Here is an 18875-nt window from a genome sequence, read left to right on the forward strand (position 1 = left end):
ATTGTTTGATGAGGGGGGAAATTGTGACCGGTTCATAACCACTTAAAAACTCCTTGGGAGAATTTGGCACTTATTTTTATATGAATATTCAATCAGTGCAGATGGGAAATGTAGTCAACTGAAGCAATAAAGTCCTCAGTATTTTTTGTACTGACCAAGAACATGAAGTCTCCTGCATGCAGAGCTGTGCTGGCAACGCCTACATATCCCACAATGCATTGCATGCAAACCTCTGATGCCCTCACCCATGTCGCAGTGCATCACCACCCTAGACTATAGCTGTTACTGTGTTGGTCAAAACATAGCGTTAGGTGACAGAATACTCACACTCAGGACGCGTCCTGGTTACCTAGAGGAGGAGACTAGAAATCAAAGCTGAAATAGCCTGTAGTTCTTCCTTAACACCAGCAGCATCACTGTGACATCACTAGATGCAAGAACAGACTGAGGAATTTATTGCTTTCGTTGACTACATTTCCCACCGACACACTGACTGGACATCCACATGAAAAGCGCAAAAGTTTTCAGTCGCTAGTTTTTTGATAAATACACGTGGAGCCAAAGTGTGGAAGCTTGCACTTTATTGGAAAAATCAAACAAACAAAAATATAATCTGCAGGGACAATGCAGAAAATATGCTCAGTTAATGAATTAAGGGCCACTTTTATGTTCAGACCATCTTTCATACCTGCACCCGCCCACTCCTGTGATTGGCAGGAGAAGTTTTATATACACAAAGCACCGATCAACAGTGCTCTATTCTCCTGCACAACTAGACCGCCCCCAACCCACCCCCCCTCCCAACTTGTCACCGTCTGACCCGGACCTACACCCGATGCCCCCACATTGTCCTGATGCCCCAGTGCTCTCCTATGGAAACATGATCTGAGCATGAAAGCGACCCCCTGCACATTCAGGTTGAGAAGGGCAGCCGGCAGATTTGTTAAATGTAAGAATAAATGGCATGCCAAAAGCGTCATAAGCATAAATGCAGATTCCTTTCCAATGCAATGTTGCCTCGATCACAAAATGTAGTGCTTCTGCTGATGTGAAAAATGTTCCCACGCCAAATCCATAGAAATCAACCCCACCAAATTTGACGGCGTTAATGAATTACTATGTTCATCACACATCCTCGGCGTGACCCCATCGAGCCACACGCGACTGTACAAGGCGTCGTCCGAGTACAGAGAATATTTAGTGCCCCAACAGCAAAACGTGTCATCTCTTTAAACTTTATATTAACTTTTTCTTTTTTAAAAAATCATCTCAATCACTCAAAATCCAATTCTACAATCAATCATACCTATGTATAAACCTGAAGACCTTCCACAAGCAGGAGGTCAGTGACTAGTTACATTTACATTTTCTTTTTTATGTCATCCTCTCTGTAGGTAATCATAAATAAATACAAACAATACACAAGGAATGTCTACTGCAAACAATACATAAAAAAAAGAAAGAAAACAAAAATGTGTGGTATGAAGAGGAGCTCGCAATCGTTTTCTTAATCAGGGGAAGCTTTTGAGAAGCTGATCATGACTGATAATCAAAAGAAGTGACTCTCCCAGCCTCACCTGGAGAAAGAGGAACAAAAAAAAAAAAAAAAAAAAAAAAGACTCAAACTGTGTGACAACAACCCAACTTTGATTTTTTTTTTCCCAGGTACAGAATCAGTGATGTCAGAGAGTTCTCCCTTTGGGTGTTGTGTTTCTCTTAGTCCAGGATACAGTAGGGGCTGATCCCTGTCCACATGGTTTTTGAATGGCGGCACACACTCTTCTTCTCCTTCTATGACTTAGACATGACTAGACGGGCACAATGTCCACTGTGATGCCTCTCTGAGGTGGCCAGAGCGGCTCCCGGTCACCGTGATTTTATTCAACAAGTCTGATTTGGGCCTTTCGTTCTCAGAGAGAGGTGAGTTCATTAGAAGCAGACTGGCAGGTCTGCTCAGATAGTTGACTTTGTCGTGAATCATCTTCAAACGGGAAACACTCCCCCACTCAGGTTACATAAACTGCATCTGGTGACAGAAAAACACAACAATGTCAACTCTTTTTGTGGAACAGAAAATTTCTGACATCTCTCCAATCTAGCACTCTGTGTCACACACACACTTCTCATTCATGATGAATGTTTTTTTTTTTTTCCACTTGTTTTTTACGTTTTAAAACTGGTCACCGTTCACTTATATTGTTTGGGAGATTCTGCAACACTGTTTTCCTGTGAAACTCCAGCAGTGTTTTGCGGACTAACAAAATAAACTCGACCTTCAATTGGCATGAGGGTGAGTAGATAATGACTCAATTTTCTGTTTTGGGTGAACTATCCCTTTAAAGGTCCAGCGTGTAGGATTTACGGGTATTTATTCACAGAATAACAAAGTATTTATTGCTCCAGTGCAATACAGAGCTATATTAATTGCTGTGTCTGGTTAAACAAAACGTATCTTTATCTTTTCAGGAGTCTTTCCATAATGTTGCCAGACAATCTGAGTCTGTCATTGGCAGACACAAGCACTTTTAGTGCTGTGCAATTGCTCATATGGATTGAATTACAATCCGTTTTAATGCCGAACTCAAAAAAAATCGTTGACCGCAATAGTCTCTTGGATACAGGAACAAAACTACAGTCCAGGTTGAAAAATACCCTTTAACTTATGTCATAAGACATGTCAAAACACATGCCTGTGTGAAACTACAATACATGTGTGCAGAATGTGCAGAGCAGCCAGCTGGGGAGTCGAGTGCGACAGCACCTCACAGTGAAGTGCTGTGGCTGGCACCACAATGAGCCGTTTAACGGCCACTTCCACTCAAACAAGGTGGAATTAAACATTCACTGTGTTGGCACACACTCTGGCCCCAGAGCTGCAATTAAGCACACGCAGAAGACGAGCGGCGCTTGTGAGGAAAGTTAGTCTCCTCATCGCTGCACACAGATCTGATGTTTTCAGCTCCTCACTGGAGGACGGAGTGACCAACAGGTCGCCTGTGTGATGTACGCGCCATGATAAGTTCACCAAGTCTGTTTCCACTGCAGTTTGTCACATTGCATTTTGTTTTTTTCCCCATGTATCAACTTTTTTTTTTTTAACCTCAGGCAACTGAGGCTTTTAAATGAACTTTATCTATTTATTTAAACATCTTAATGCGTTTTCCTTGTTGGCATATACTTTTATTTGATCTGCTTATCAGTATTAACTCACTTTGCATTTATTCTCTGAAATCTTTTCCTTTTAATACTGTCTGACAAATTTCTATATATACCCTCTCTTATTTATATCCTGCAGTCGGGCTTCCCCCACTTACCCTCAGTTTCTGTTTTTAATAAGTGCTGCTCTTATTTTAGCGCTTTATCAGTTACAAAGTCACTGCTGTGGGTGTATGTGTGGGGTATTGTTTTATTGTGTGAGGCACTTTGTGTTGCATTATGTATTTATGTAGAGTGCTATATATATAAAGTCTGATTGACTGAAGTCTAAAAACAATGTTGTGTTATTTTAAACATTTTTGAATATCCACCATTTCCACTCAGATATAAAAACAGGTGGATAGAAACACATTTATAGGCAGATTTTGTGACTGTGAAACTGTATAAAGATGTAAAATATATTCATTAATCACAAGTCGGCCTGTGAATGTAATGTTTAGCTGCAAACTTTCCAGTGTCACATTCACAATCTGAGAACACATTTTTGTATAATATCATAAAAGTCCCATCTCACAGAGAAACTGTAGGAGAAACACACTTGCCCATGTGAAGTTCAAGCTAAAGCCCTTTCACAGTTGCTTGATTTTAAAATAACCTCATAAAAAGACACTCTCTGACTTCCTCTACGCTGCACCAGGGCAGAACAGGTGGAGGTGGACCATCAGAGCTGAGCTGATAAGTCGTTTATTATAAGAGTGCTGAACACAAACGTCGATCTGGTTCAGAGCGGCTGGGTCACACAGGTCAGGTGTGGAGGGAGTGGGATGTGGACGTCCGTTACCTGTGCACCTGGATTGGCGCCAAAGGGGTTGGGTGGCCTCATCACAGGCTGGGAGTACATCATGGTTGGCTGTGTCGCCATCATCATGGAGCCCATGTGAGGAGGCTGATGGGAGAGAAAAGAGAACACAGACTGAGTGAATTACAACAAACAAAAACCTCTCAGAATAAGCTTCTTTGGGGCAGATGCTCCCATTTCCATCTGTTCTAAAAACAGCTCTGTGGGAAACCAGCCTGTTCAGTGAGACGACTGAGCATCACAATCGTCCTGCTGTAGTTTTTGAAAGGTATAATATGCAACATGTTCCTCCTGGTGTCTTTCTGGTGTATTTACGAACAACTCGGACAAATCTTACTGAGTCTACTTTTAAAGGACTCAATGCAGTCTGCTGTGTTGTCTGACAGTGACACATTTACTGTCCTCCTTCAGTTAAGGACTCATTCCCTCTAAGCTAACACACTAAAATATTAACACTCATCTACAATGAGAAAATAAGATACTCTACACACTGATAGACACCATCTGTTCTGTTTTTAGAGTGAAACAAGTTAAAGAGACAGTTCGACCCAAAACTACACTCATCGATCATATCACTGTGCAGAAGGAAGTGTGCATCTACACATGGATGAAGGGTTACAGCTCAGTGGAGGACACCTTTATGCTTACATCCGAGCACAAACCTTTCATCCATGAGCAGATGCATGCTTCCTTCTGCTTGGGGATGCAGCAGGCAGGTGTAGTTTGGCAGAAATAAAGTAGTTCCTACACACAACAAGGTCTGTGGCTTATTTTGAGTAACTGGGTCATGATTTCTGATTTACTGCTGAGTTGTTGAAATGTATTTTTGGCACTTTGAGCACTACAAGCTGAGCCATCTAGGACCATTATAATGAAGAGAGGACAGACCGAAATCTCCAAAACTCTGCACCTCACAACAAAACTACTTAAATTATATGTGTCAAACTCAAGGCCCATGTGGCCCGCAACAGGTTGCAAATAAAACTCATCATAAATGACATGTCCCAGAATGCATCCATGCATCAAAACTATTTAAGAAGATTTTTTTTGTTTTAACTTAAAAATAGTAGGCTAGTGTTAATAGTAGCCTGGCAGCTAAACAACATATTGTCATTTCATTTTTAAGCAAATTTGGACTTGAAGCTGGCTTGTAGGCTACCCACCCTTTTTGACTTTATTAGATTTTTGACTTAGACTTTTGTAGATTAAATATGAAGTTATTACTAAAACCAAAACCAATCAAATGTAACAGCAATAATATAATACGATAACAAGTATACACATTTATGTAACTTACATTTACAACCTGGCCCTTTAAGGACAACCCTAATGCTGTTGTGATCTGGGATGATGTTTGGCACCCCTGATCTAGATGGATAAACAGCACAGGTAAGGAGAAAATATGTATTTTGGATGTTGGGTGAACTGACCCTTTAATACACACTCTGCTACTGACTAATGCATACATAACAAACTCTCGTCCTCTTTGCAGGCTTGCAGTTTGTGTGTGCGCGTATGTGTGTGTGTGTGTGTGTGTGTCAGTCCCAGCTGACATACCATTGCATATGCCATCATGCCCGTCGGTGTGGTTGCAGGGAAGGCCATGACAGATGGTGCCTGAGGTGACACAAAAAACAAGATGATTCCTTCCACAGAATCAGGACACAGCTCACATTTAACACTTTATCACCAGATCTTCAAGTCAGGCTTCAGCATGCATGTAATTACAGGAACTAAAATGAACCTAGTCAGAATCTAGTAAGGAACGTCACGATGAAGGTTTCAGGAAGAAGTTATTTAACTTCAATTTATCTTTAATGCTGCAGGGACGTCCAGAGCTGACATTACTGGCAGGCTGAACCATGCATTTTTTTTTTTTGTATTTTTGATTCTATTTGAATGTTCCTGCATACTGGGGTCAGAGGATGGATGGCTTCCCTGGGTATAATGGCAATAAGGGGGGTGTTTGAGCAATCCCCAGAAAAGAAGCACTCAATTTCCCCAAAAATTCAATTGTTATGGATACCTCTCAAAAGGTTTGTGACACTAAATGAAGGGCATAAATATTTCTATGGTGTTCCTGAAGGTCTTGCCGTCTTAATGTGGTATTCAAAAATGGTTACATTTTGTACAAAACCTGAGTAATAAATGGTATCATTTGTGCGACATGACAGAGCATCATGGGAATGATCATTGCAATTCTATCATAATGTTTAAAGCTCTTACACACTCTAAAGGCCCTCCACACCGAGGACGATAATAATAACTATAAAAAAATATGTATTTCTGAAATTGTTCTAATTCAAGTGGATGAAGGAGTCTGAGTTAATACCAGTTCTAATTAATTCCAATCAACCTTCATTAACAGTCACAAAGGGGCTTCACAGGAGGAAGTGTGAGCAATGACACAACAAAGCTGACCTTGTTCAGACTTGCTAAGCTTACTGATGCTTCTCACAACTTCATTCAAAACTGAATGCACTGTACGCCTGCACAGATTTCATGTTTTTTAGATTTAAGTTCTACCAGAAATGATCAGACACATTTCATCTTCAGCATTAACTCCAAAACAAGAAAGTAGAAAGAGGCTGGAAAGACACCATTTACGCCATGAGACATCTAAGTTTCCACTGAAAGTGTGTCAAATTTTAGCAAAAGTCTGAATTAAAAAAGGGAAATGGCAGATAGAGGTAGAGGAGAGTAAAAAGGAGAGTGTGTTGGCTCCTGCGGGGTAAGAAGTTGGTTTGAGGGCAGGTGCAGAGCTCCTTGTGGAAAGAGATTAGAGAGAACAAAGTACAGACCCTTTCTCTGAGCGCTCCTTGCTTCTCCAACAGCCCCTGCAGTGATAACAAACCCAGATTTGTCTAACGCCCGGCCCTCTCGGGAAGGATACGTTTCATTAACTATTCAGTCATTGGCGAGGGAGGCACAAGTGAGTCAGACGTGACGCTGGTGCCAAAATTGGTGCTTTCATCACAGACTGTGCTTGTTTCATTGCACCGAGAGCTCTCCTCGCTGACAGGGTTCGGTTTGTTTCAGGGACGTCTCACTTAGCGTTCAGATAGTCTACGATGACATGAGAAGGACGGGTTTTTTGGAGGCTTTTTGTATCATGTTAGGGATTCTCCTTTAATGACTGATGGATGTTGGGTGCATCTGTGTCCTTCAAGTGACCAAGTCTGTTTCATGCTTCATCAGAGAACACTCATCAGCTGTGGCTCATCATCTGACATTCTGCCACATCATCAGTAACTCATTTGTTTCAGCATGATCACAAACACTGAGACGACAGTCAGACGTGGACTACTGGAGAATTATTGTCTAAAGCTCTCCTTTTTAAGCATTTCACTAAACCGAGACTACAGATTGATGTTTAATACAAAAACACTGAAGTTAAAAAAAAGATCAATCAGAAGAGATGGAAAACGGAGAGAAACAGGCTCTCTCTGACACTCAAGGGCCCTATTCACAGTCCTTCTGAGAATATTCTCGGAAAGCTCCTAACTTAGCCCAAAAATTCTAGCAAGGAAGCCTAGCTCTGGAGTGATTCAGGAAAACTCTCAGAGCAACTCTAAGCAAGGACGAGACAGAAACTTTGACACAGGTGAGGCTGTGTCTTTGAACCCATTGCTAGGTATGACACATGCTGTTAAAGATTGTAATTGGTTGATCCAAAAAAGAAAAAATGCAGTTTTAGTGATAATGGGAATAGAATGGATAGTAAAGTCAAATTTAGTGTCTATTAGGAAATGGTGTAATTATGAATACTATTTAAAAAGATCTCTGTTGAATCAAAAACACAGGCCTTTTCACTGATAGCTGACATATTTATTTGCTTAGGTTTATTTACCATGCTGGTAATTTTAGTACTTAATACATTTGATATTAATGGAGGAAGCCTGCTTTGTCCACCTGTGGGGACATCCGGTGAAGATGAACTGTGTCACAATTGTCACTTTCATTTCTTGCATTAGGTGGGAGATTTTTCAGCCTTGTCTGGTTTTCTTTTGTAAAACACTTCGTAACACTGTTATGAAAAGTGCTATATAAATAAAGTTTATTAGTATTATTAAGTGAGCTCAACCCTACCGATATCAATCACAAGCATCATCTCTGCACGGTCTAATCTGCAGTGTTTTACTAACTCACTGTCCTCCTTTGTCTTTCTCCATTTTCTCCTCTGCTTAAGAACCTCTTAAGCCTGTTAAAAGTCTTTTTCCCTAACAGTTTTTCAACTTAGAAGCTCTTCTAAGGGTCAAGATGCTTCTTTTTTAACAGGATCCACTCTTAAATTTAAGTGGAAATTCTTAGAAAATGTCTCAATTCTAAGAATTGCCTTAGAATTTCATCCACATCGCTACAGCCGATGTCTCCAAAACTCACACCAAAACTACCTAGATTTTTTACATTTCAAATGTGCATTTCTAATTTTGGGGTGAACTGTCCCTTTAAGTATGATGGCTCCAGTGAGACTGGAGTGTCTCTTTAACAGGTAACATTGAGTGTTTTTATATACAGTAAACGCAACATAGTTCTGTTTCCACTTCAGTCAATAAAGGTGTTGTGGTAAGTTATATTAGACAGCCACAAAAGGAGAAGTCCTTTTCATTCTTCTCCATTTCAGTTTCCAAGAGGCTACATGAACTACACTTGGATGGGCACCAAACTGCAAAAGGTTGAATGTTTACTTGGATTTTAGAACTCTTCAGTAGCTGTTATGGTGTTTGGTTACAGACTGCAAGCCTCCAGAGTATAAATCAAACTCATTTTTTGCTGTGACTGACATCTTCTCTAATAATTCAAAATACTGAGTTTGGAAAACTAAAAGACACAGAGGAAAACGGTAAATATTTCAGTGTGAAGGAGGCAGTTTGTAATCCGTCAATCTGCAGTTATGTCAAACACTGAGGGTTTAAGGGAAAGCTGGAAATGAGCCAAAGCTCCAGACACAGTGGAACTGTCATTTAGGCAAACACAAGAGGTTGTATCTTTTATGACAGTGATTAAAGAGAGTAAAGGACACTCGGGAGCCAAGACAGCTCAGTAAATACACAGTTCAGGAAAGACTGAAGGCCATCCAGGAAAGCCTTTAGTTCCACAATCATTCAACACCATCCACTGACTGGTCAGCAACAACAGAGCTAGCAGGGAAAGCGTTACTGGACATTTCTTGGCAGATAAACAGCAGAGAATAGATTTTAAATATCAGTAACATGATGCTGGTTAAAGTGGTTATACATCAATAACTTGTATAACTTAACTAACTAACTACCTTAAAGGGACTGTTTACCGCAGACTCAAAAATACATATGTGTCCCCTGGCCTGTAGCGCTGTTTATCCATCTAGATAGTTTTGGTGTGAGTGTCTGTCATCTCTCCAATATAATGAGACTAAATGCCACTCAGCTATGGTGCTCAAAGCATGAATGAAAAATGTCCCAGTTTTTCAAAGTCCAAGGTGACGTCTTAATTGTTGTTTACCACTTGCCTGATAAGACAAGTGAGTTGCCAGATTTACTTGCCCGACATGGAATTTTACTTGCCACAGCCAAGTGGCCGATCCTTATTGTTGTGGCCTGTCAAGGTTACCTTTAAGGTTAGGGCCTTCAGGTCAGCATGAGACTCAGAATGGGGTGAATTTGATTCCCTTAGTTAGTCCAGGCCTTATTGAAGCCCCCATATTTTTTCTTACTCTTACTTTCTTACTGGAGGACTTCCACTACTATGAAAGATGGCCAAAAATTCATTACTGCCAGACTCATGTGCTTTTCGGGTGCATGGTGGTGGGGGAATAAAACCAAATGGGCACAGACAGGTGACCGTGTTACCATGGTGGCAGGGTTCCAGGTGGTAGAAGGAGCTGTCTTGGGTTGCCAGTTGGTTCCACCTGTCAGCTTCTTCTCACCAGGCTGACTCCAGTGAAGATCACTGAAGAGATCACGTACAAATTAGAGTCATCATGTTTAGTATGCAGTATCAGGGACATGAAGTTAAATATTACTGGAGTGCACTTACTTCTTTGTTGTGCCGTTGCCAATTCCCAGATCTAAAGAGGATAAAAGCAAAGTAATGAATGCACAGCCATGAAAACAACACATGCAATTACATAAGACAGAATGTAGAGGGATTTTCCCTTTACTCTTTAATTTTCTTCCTAAGGTTACATTTCCTATCGTATTAAATAGGTTGAAAAACTAATCAATATACAATCTGTGGTTGAAGTAAGTTATTCTGCATTAATTTAAACTCTGATTAATGTGAAACAGACATATAAAACAGTTATTCCGTGCCTGAATGGAAATTTCAAAGAGACACACCATCACTGTAGCGCTCATGTCACGTCTCGAGTTCTAACCACCAACATGGTCATTTTAAATTTTATTATAGTAAATATTATACAGATTTCACTTTTAAATATTTGGGGTCAGCTGTGGTCCAAAGAAAAAAACAAAAAGGGGGAACTTACTTCCAACAAGATTGGCCAGTGATGAGTCCAGGTCGTTGGACACCAGTTTGTGGAGCTGTTGGCCATTGGGGGTCATGACCTGATTGGGTGAGGACGCCACTGTAGGTTTGAGGATGCCACCTAAAACATCTTAAACAAAAGGGGGCAAGACAAGGGGAAAGGAAGAGAAGGGACCACAGGGGAGGGTGAGAGGTTGGGGGTGGGGGCCCAGAACAGGTAAAGACACGATACAACAGACGGTAACACAGCAACATAAAGACAAACACGCGACAGTACGGAACATGCACACACACACACACACGGACAGGGAGAGCATGTTCAGCGTGGATGAGGCAGGAAGCACGGCTCACAGAAAAAAAATACTCATCAAGCCAAGACAGTGCATGTAAGAGGAGTGTGTGTTGAGTCAACTCACCCAGTCATGCATATGCCATGCAAAAAGCCAAGGCCCCAGGGAGTGTGTTTAACCCCAGGACGAGGGAGAAGAGGAAAAAAAAACACAATATGTTGTGAGATCGTGAGCAGCAGAGAACCCAGTGAGGGTGGAAGAGATTCAAGGTGCTTAAGTGTAGCATCAATTTATTCTTGCCAAATGAATGATGATACATTGGTGTAATTACCATACACTAATGAGGCAAAGGGTGAAACAGTCGTTAACCTCAATCACTCTCTAGTGGGACAGTTAGTGACAATGTTTATCAAAATTAAGACTAATTCTCATTAATCACAATATGGGATTTTCTCCAAAGTCTGTCTCAGCGGCACACAGTGTTAAATAAAGCGTACAGGCCATTACACACTGCCAGTGTTTCCAGTAATGGGCTCTTAAAGGGCTGTTTGAAGTGATATTTAGAATTTTAAAAACTACACTGATAGATTAATAGCTTTAAAACCTAATATTCCATTTATTTTATACTCCATTTAGACCTGGTGTTAAAATGCATATGTTAATAAATGTTAATGGAAGGTGAAGGTTCAAAGTTTTTCAGCATCTTAAAGCTAACTATTCTGTCAGAAAATGATTTATTATGAAAGTGACAATTTCAAGCAGTTTCAAGCACTTTATCCAGAATCCAAGCAGTTTACAACCCTTGAAAACATTACATTAAAATTCAAGTGTTTTCAAGGATTTCCAGCACCCCATAAGAACTCTTTTGAATTCAGGGGAGTGGATAGTGCATTCTGAGGTGAAGGACACACACACACATCTTTACTACTGGTTGAGGCTGTGACCGCCTCTCAAAGTTCACAGCTCCATGTGAAGCAAAGATGTGAATTTGTGCATGTGTGACTGCATTTTACATCTACTCTGTGTCACAAAAGGGCCAAAATATGTCTTATTTAATGGAAAATAAAAGCAATGATGGTAGGAAATGAATGATACATAGTAATAAACAACTGTGTGTGTATGAGGGCATGCGCTGCACTCATCTGTGCATCTGATCGGCTGTTAACAAGGCAGATATGCCAGGACAAACTGACTTTTTTGTAAACAGAGAAATGAATAACTTATTGAATTTCATTTGCCCAATTTACAAGAGGGGTCAAAGAATTAAGAAATGGTTTAGACAGTATTTCGCAAAGTTTATAAAGTTTTGCCCAACAACAAAAAAGAAGAAAATGATTTTTTTAAGGCTGATTGGCCTTGATCTCAAATTACTCAATTTACAGTGAACTGAGCTCAATGAGAATAAACACATAAAAATATGTGATCTTGGCTATATGCAAAGCCAAGATCAGATGGTTTATTATCTGGATGATGCATCCAGATACAGATCCCATTTTAATAGCAGGTGTTAATGGGCTTATAAGAGTCCATTGTAAGTTTGAGTGTGATTGCGTGTCCCACTCAGCTGAAATGATTTCTACTGCCACAGAAAACACACTTAACACACAATGAAACGGCATCATCTCCTGCACCTGAGCATGCTAATAATAAACATTGTGATGAGGCAGCACTTCAGCAGGTATTCACAGATGTAAAATGTGGATGACAGCTCTCTGTGATGTGGTTGTAACTATTGTACCCTCACATGACAGCTTCAAAATCACTTTGATGCTACACTGACTTGCAGTAATAAGGTGAATGGTGCCTGTCATTCTCACTCTGCAACCTGAATGTCAGCTCTCACACACTGAAACATGGGTATCCAGGTATGAAATGTGGAACTGCCTTTAAGTATATGACTGTTAGCAAAGCTGTTGACCTGCTAGTTTTTGATCATAAGTTATGTAATTGTACCAGATACACATGTACAGCTGTCTATGTTTAACACGCTGTATAAGCTAATTGCGCTGAGAAACTATAGAGAGCAAAATCTTACATAATGTTGCTTTAACACGTCTTCACTAAAGCATTATAGTGGTTTCTGAAGTAAAATCCTATCATTGTGATGATTAATAAGTCAGGGTTAAAATTGTTACAGTGCAGAGATGTTGGCAGTGAAGTGAAAATATCTGCTGGAGATTCCACTTTTGATTATTTTATCTGTGAAAACAGTGAAAAATACATCACACTGAAATATAAGAGTGCAAAGTCACCCATCACTATAAACTTGAATTGGCATGAGATGGTCATTGCACATTATGACAATACATTTTGAAAAGTAAAATAACAAAGCGGGCAAACATAACAAAAATATGTAATATAAATCTTCTATGATTGGCTTGGAAATACACAGGGCATACAGATATTCTCACTGAGACACGTTTTCAATGACAGAGTGAGCTTATTATAAAGTCTAACCATGCATTTCAGATTCTGCCACATTTTTGATGGTTCTGTAGGCTTCCTCATTTGTTGTCCATATAACAAAGAGCCACTGGCACCAACAACCTGGTGGCTTCCTTGAAAGATCAGCCTTTTGTTGTATTGAGGAGAGCCATTTTCACAGCATGATGAGGCATGAATGCTTGGTTTGTGATAGGCACAGAACATTCATAGTCCACATAAGCCACGCACACTGACAAACAAATCAAAGTCCAGCACTTTGATTGTCCACGGCCTCGACATGATCCGGCGAATGTGCAGCTGTCCCCCAAACCTTCAGGTGGCAGCAGAGTACAGGAGGTCTGCTGGTTCCCAAACGCCAAAGGGAAGAGAAAACGTCAGTGTGTGTTGGAGTGTAACACCTACCTGTAGCATCCAGGGTGTTGGCATTGGTGTTGTTGCCAAATACTGAGTCAAAGTCGACGTTAAGGCCTCGAGAGTTCTGTGGCTGCTGGGGTGTTGGGGAGGCTGTAAACCCTGGTGAGGCAAAGAGAAAACTAATCATCAGGATCTCTGTTTCTCCCAACACAATCACAGGCAGGTTAAAAATCACCAACTAATGGAAGATTCTTCCATCTGAAACAGGCACACACTTAAAAACCACTTGTTTTTCAATCTAAAAGTATTTGACAGTGCTAGACTTTATATACTGGTGTAGTTGTGTATTTATTGTATAAAGAAGTCAGGTGATGCCATCCCACACTGTCAATTTCTCTTGACAAAGACAGACAGATTAGTGTGTCAGGATACTGTCCAACTTCCCAGTGTCCACACCCCTGTCCCCTCTGCAGCAGCCAACAGGCTAGCTGCATTTTACACACAGAGATAATAATTTGATGACATTTATACAATAGTATTGTAAACATATTTATTTGCTATTATACATTCATTCTTTTGATTACTTCTTAATATCAGTGCCAATATTTCTAATGTCATGATTTAATATCATCTGTAATATTACTTTTTATTATTATCATCATCATGTAAAATAACATTTTATTACTTCTCAATCTCACTTCCAATAGTACTTTTCAATGTGACTGCAGATACTACTTTTTCTGTTTCAGCTACGTTTGCACTTCAGTTATTTTTAACTGTTATTCTTTTAGCCAGTGTTTCTTTGTATTTACTCCTTATACACTTCATATTTTTAAATTTTACTCATATTTGAAGCTCTATTTTTGTTATTCCCATGTTACAGTAATTTTTGGAGCAATCTGGCACAAAAGTTTTCTTTTAGATAACTGATTATTGAGGCTTATTCCCAGGATGACAAATACAGACCTTTTTTGTTGGTAAAGCCTCTTAAAGACAGGAAAATAGTGAGAAAATAAGAAGGTATGGGCGAAGGGAGGAAACGACTGAATGCAGGTATCATTTGACTGGAGAAGTTTCAATACTACTTCGTAGTGGGTTATTTCAATCGATACCTTAAACGGTACTGATTATTGATACCCAGACCTAGCTTCCACACTAAAGAACTGACACCAACTCCTGACATTTATCATCTGTTTTAGATCAGTGACACACTTATCAGTCAAATTCAGCTGTAGCTGTGCTGCGAAAACCTGAATATTCCTGTGGATATTTCATCAGAAGATTAAAAAAAAGGTGTATAAGGCTGGATTTTTAAGTAGGACTTGTTACCAACACCTTAATCAACCTGGGTGTACCTACCTCTGAATAGACCAGCTAATGCAGGGGGCTCAGATTGGAAGAGAGCAGTGGTGTTGTAAGGGCTTGGCCCACAGAAGGAGTCTGACACACAGCGACAACAGCAGACAGGCAGAGAACCAGACGGAGAGAGAGAAGGGAGGAAGAGGGGAGAAGATTATGAAGATACGAGACCAGAAAAAAATAAGAGCGGTGAAAGAGGAGCGAGGAAGCCGAGCAACTGTGGGAATGGCTTTTTAACAGAGGAAAAACAAAGATCAGGATTTGCGGGACAAAAGCAGAGGAAGCCGGCACTCATCACATGGCTAGACTAAATAAAGGGCAAAATTCAGGGAAGCGCACAACTGGTGGCTAACCACAAAACAATGCAGGCTCACACACAGCAGGGAAGGTGGCATGTCCAACTCTGTGTTAAACTCTGAGAATACACCAGGTCAACCCAGTTCTCATGACAATTCACAAATGTTACAGCTCACTACTCTCATGTCAGAAGTCTAGCAGGCAGACGGCTGTCCTCCATAGTACCTGTGATCAATGTCTCTATCTGTGCAGCAGCATCAAGATCAGATGCCAGGGAAGAGCTTGAGTCAAAAAAGGGATTGTAATGATCTGGAGGAAAACAAAAATTCTGCTGATAAAGATGGAAATTCATGCATCAAAGAGTTGTGGCCTTTGAAATACAAACAGAAAGACAGAAAGCAAAGATTACACAGCCTAAATCAAAGAATGTTAAGAGCTGAGAAAACAAACATGAGGAACTTAGCCTGATTGTGGAAGGAAACAAATATTTGGAGGAGGGCAGCATGCCAGATCTTTGATGGATGTGAGAAAAGTGTCAAGAAACAGTATGTTCTGACCAGTGACCCTAAACCACTCCAGGCATTTCCTCCATTTATTTCCCTACTGCTCTGAAACATTATTCTATGTTTTCACTCCATTGCCCATTGGGATAGATTTGGATTATCTGAAGTGTGGTTGTATGAGGTACTTATCCATGCAGTAGATGGAGGTTGACACACCCTGAGTTTGGAGAATGAAGTAGTACCCGACAGATACACTGGTTGGACGACGACATCTGTCTGATATTAGCCTAGTACAGTTTTATCAGTCTGTATTGGCTTATTAAAAACAAAGCCGAAATTAAGGATATAAACTGATACATTGATAGATTTCTTTTACTCCCCAGTATCAGTATCAACCCCAAAACAGGTTCAAAGGGACATCCTCAAGAGGCTCAGTTGTTCACAAGCACAGATGGGATGAGGTTCTCCACTTTGTAAAAAACTGTGGACAAATAATCCAATAATAATAATAATAATACTAATAAAAATAATATCATGAAATGATTCCAAGAATCCAGAGACATCTCTGCATGACAAGGTTTCAGAATTCATGGATGTCACATCCCCCAAGTTAAAGACAAGAAGGACCATCCAGCATTAACTTCAAAATCCAGCATCTGTTGTGATATGGGGGTGTGTTAGTGCCCATGGCACCATGGGTAACTGTCACATTTGTAAAGGCTCCATTATGGCTGAAAGGTGGATACAAGTTTTGGAGCAACATACAGTATGCCGCCAACCAGACAACATCTTTTTGAGAGACGTCCCTGCTTTTTTCAGAAAGACGCCAAGACCCATTCTGCATTTGTTACAATAGCGTGGCTTTGCAGTAAAAGAGTTCAGGTACTAGGCTGGCCTGCCTGCAATCCAGACCTGTCTCCGATTGAAAATGTGTGGTGCATTATGAAACACAAAATACAACAAGAGAGATCCCGGACTGTTGAGCACCTGGAGCCGTACATCAGGCAAGAATGAGAAAGAATTTCACTTTCAAAACTTAAACAGTTGTCCTCATTCAGTGGTAAACATGCCACTGTCACAACGTTTTTGGAAATTGGAGTTGTAGACAAAGCATACACTAAACTGATAACGATTTTACTTGAGGTGTCTGACCCTGTCCACAGCAGTACATTGCTTAGCTTTCTACAACTGTACTCCTGCTGCTTCTCCAAACTGGGGGTGTGTTGACTACCATCTACTGTAGGGAATACACTGATCACGTACCTCATACAACCACACTTCAAATAATGCAAACTATCCCTTTAAATGACAGTGAAAAAAAATCAGCAGGGTTGATGTTTTGATACTTGTTACATCAGTACAACAAGTTACTCTAACATGTTGTGTGGACATGCAATGAAATCTAGAATGTAAAAAGAAAAGACAAGATGCAGCAAAACAACCCCACCGAACACTTCATGGCTAAGTGTCCTAGAGGACAGGCTGCCAGCGTCTGAGGACGCCGTGGACGGGTGGACAGCATCGACAACAGGTAGTGTGAGGAAAGGGTTTGAGTTTGGAATGGATTCCTCCACAGCTTCTGCAGCAGAGGTGAAAGGATCTGAGCGGAGAGAAGGTGGAGAAAAGGAGGACAAGAAAAAAAAGAAGAAGGGACAGAGAGATTATGGTGGAGAGGAGGGTGAGGAAAAGTTAAAAAAAGAAGTTAAATAAGTGCATGCAAGATGACGTGCAGGGGAAAAAATGTCAGTGATGCAGGTGAGAAGGATTAAAACAGTGTTGTGAGATACAGCTACAGACAGACTGTTATCATGTACTCTGTTGCACAGCTCTTATTGGGTCAGACTTCAGGCCTGAAGAAGGACTTTATCACAGCTGCTTCAAGCAGTCCACAGGTTAAAGGTCTTCATTATCAGAATGGTCAGAGTCCAGCACAGCGGCTGATATCCACAGACAAACAGCTGCGGATGATGTTTGTGTTCAGAATGTGTGTCAGTTTGGACAATCATGCCTTACCTGTTAAAATGCAACAAGAACAAGGCAACCATATATGGTAACACTTACAGATACTGAAGTTATATAAGTTATATACTGATGCTTATTGCCTGCATAATAAAATGTTTGATTAGTTCCCCCAGTACAATAAATTGTAAAAGTTACTTAAAATGAATGAGCACGGACTCTGTGGCCTGATCTAAAAAATATATTTTGAGTCTGCTCACTACTATCTTAATTTATTACACACAAACAGAGCTGTTATCTGTGTCAACTGTAATATTTACATAATCTTTGATATGAAAGTGAAGTGAAAAGCACACAACATTATAAAAAGATATGAGACAGGGTTGCAACTGCAAGGCTGCAGTATGCAAGTTAATATAAAACCCCTAATGTCGGTTTGTTTTTCCAGAGAAAACATTGCAAAATCCATGACATATACAAAGTTCCAACATGTACTTAAAGTAATAGTTGAGGAGATTTTGAAGTGGGGTTGTATAAGGTCCTTATCCGTAGTCATTCCACTATCTACAGTAGAAGGTGGTCACACGCCATCAGTTTGGAGCGCTACTATAATTTGCACTGCTTTAAATTGACATCACACAGTCTTTCCTAACAAGAAACTGCTGTTATACAAGCCAAATATTGCTCTTGCCAAAGCACCCATATTCTTCTAACAAACAGCAATTTTACCTTGCAGGAACTAGGTGTTGCTGGTCTACCATTGCCTCAGTCTTTTAGTTTGTTTGTGTTATTGTGTGACTTTAGTGAATCTAAACTAATTCTTCTCAACACTCAACTCATACAATAACACAAGCAAACCAAGTGATTGAGGCAGTGACAGTCTGGCAACTCCTGGGTTCTGTGAGGTAAAATGACTGTTTTTGTCAATGGACTCTGATAGCAACATTTGGCTTATATAATGGCAGTTTCTTGTTGGAAAACGCTGTCTGATGACAAGGTAAAGCAATGAAACAATCTAAATACAGCATAGGCTTCTACTGTAAAGAATACACTGACTACCTCACACAACCACACTTCAAATAATCTGAACTATCCCTTTATGGTGCAGTAATAAGACACTTGCAAGAAATGTGCTCTGCAGGTATCAAAATCTCCTTAAATTAAATGTGAGACAATTTTTTATGTTTA

The 18875-nt window shown here is 40.2% G+C and overlaps 1 protein-coding gene across 8 annotated transcripts in view; it reads right to left on the bottom strand.

Moving 5' to 3' along the window:
• Positions 1-564: 564 nt before the first annotated feature.
• Positions 565-18875, bottom strand: part of picalma (phosphatidylinositol binding clathrin assembly protein a) — a 44486-nt gene continuing 26175 nt past the window's right edge. The window contains exons 14-21 of one of the 8 annotated variants that reach the window (XM_084730753.1): positions 14929-15009; positions 13618-13728; positions 10482-10580; positions 10031-10061; positions 9844-9943; positions 5573-5632; positions 3998-4102; positions 565-2026 (exon numbers count right to left, since the gene is read on the bottom strand). In XM_084730753.1, the coding sequence (XP_084586879.1) occupies positions 2012-2026; positions 3998-4102; positions 5573-5632; positions 9844-9943; positions 10031-10061; positions 10482-10580; positions 13618-13728; positions 14929-15009 (602 nt within the window). In that variant the 3' untranslated portion in view covers positions 565-2011. Of the gene's footprint in view, positions 2027-3997; positions 4103-5326; positions 5384-5572; positions 5633-9843; positions 9944-10030; positions 10062-10481; positions 10611-13617; positions 13729-14928; positions 15010-18875 lie in introns of those variants that run through there. The other 7 variants (XM_084730752.1, XM_084730751.1, XM_084730758.1 and 4 more) reach the window with 7 other exon arrangements.

Source organism: Lutjanus erythropterus, chromosome 11 (genome assembly GCF_056507025.1).
Source record: "Lutjanus erythropterus isolate fLutEry1 chromosome 11, fLutEry1.hap2, whole genome shotgun sequence".
Taxonomy (NCBI): Eukaryota; Metazoa; Chordata; class Actinopteri; order Lutjaniformes; family Lutjanidae; genus Lutjanus; species Lutjanus erythropterus.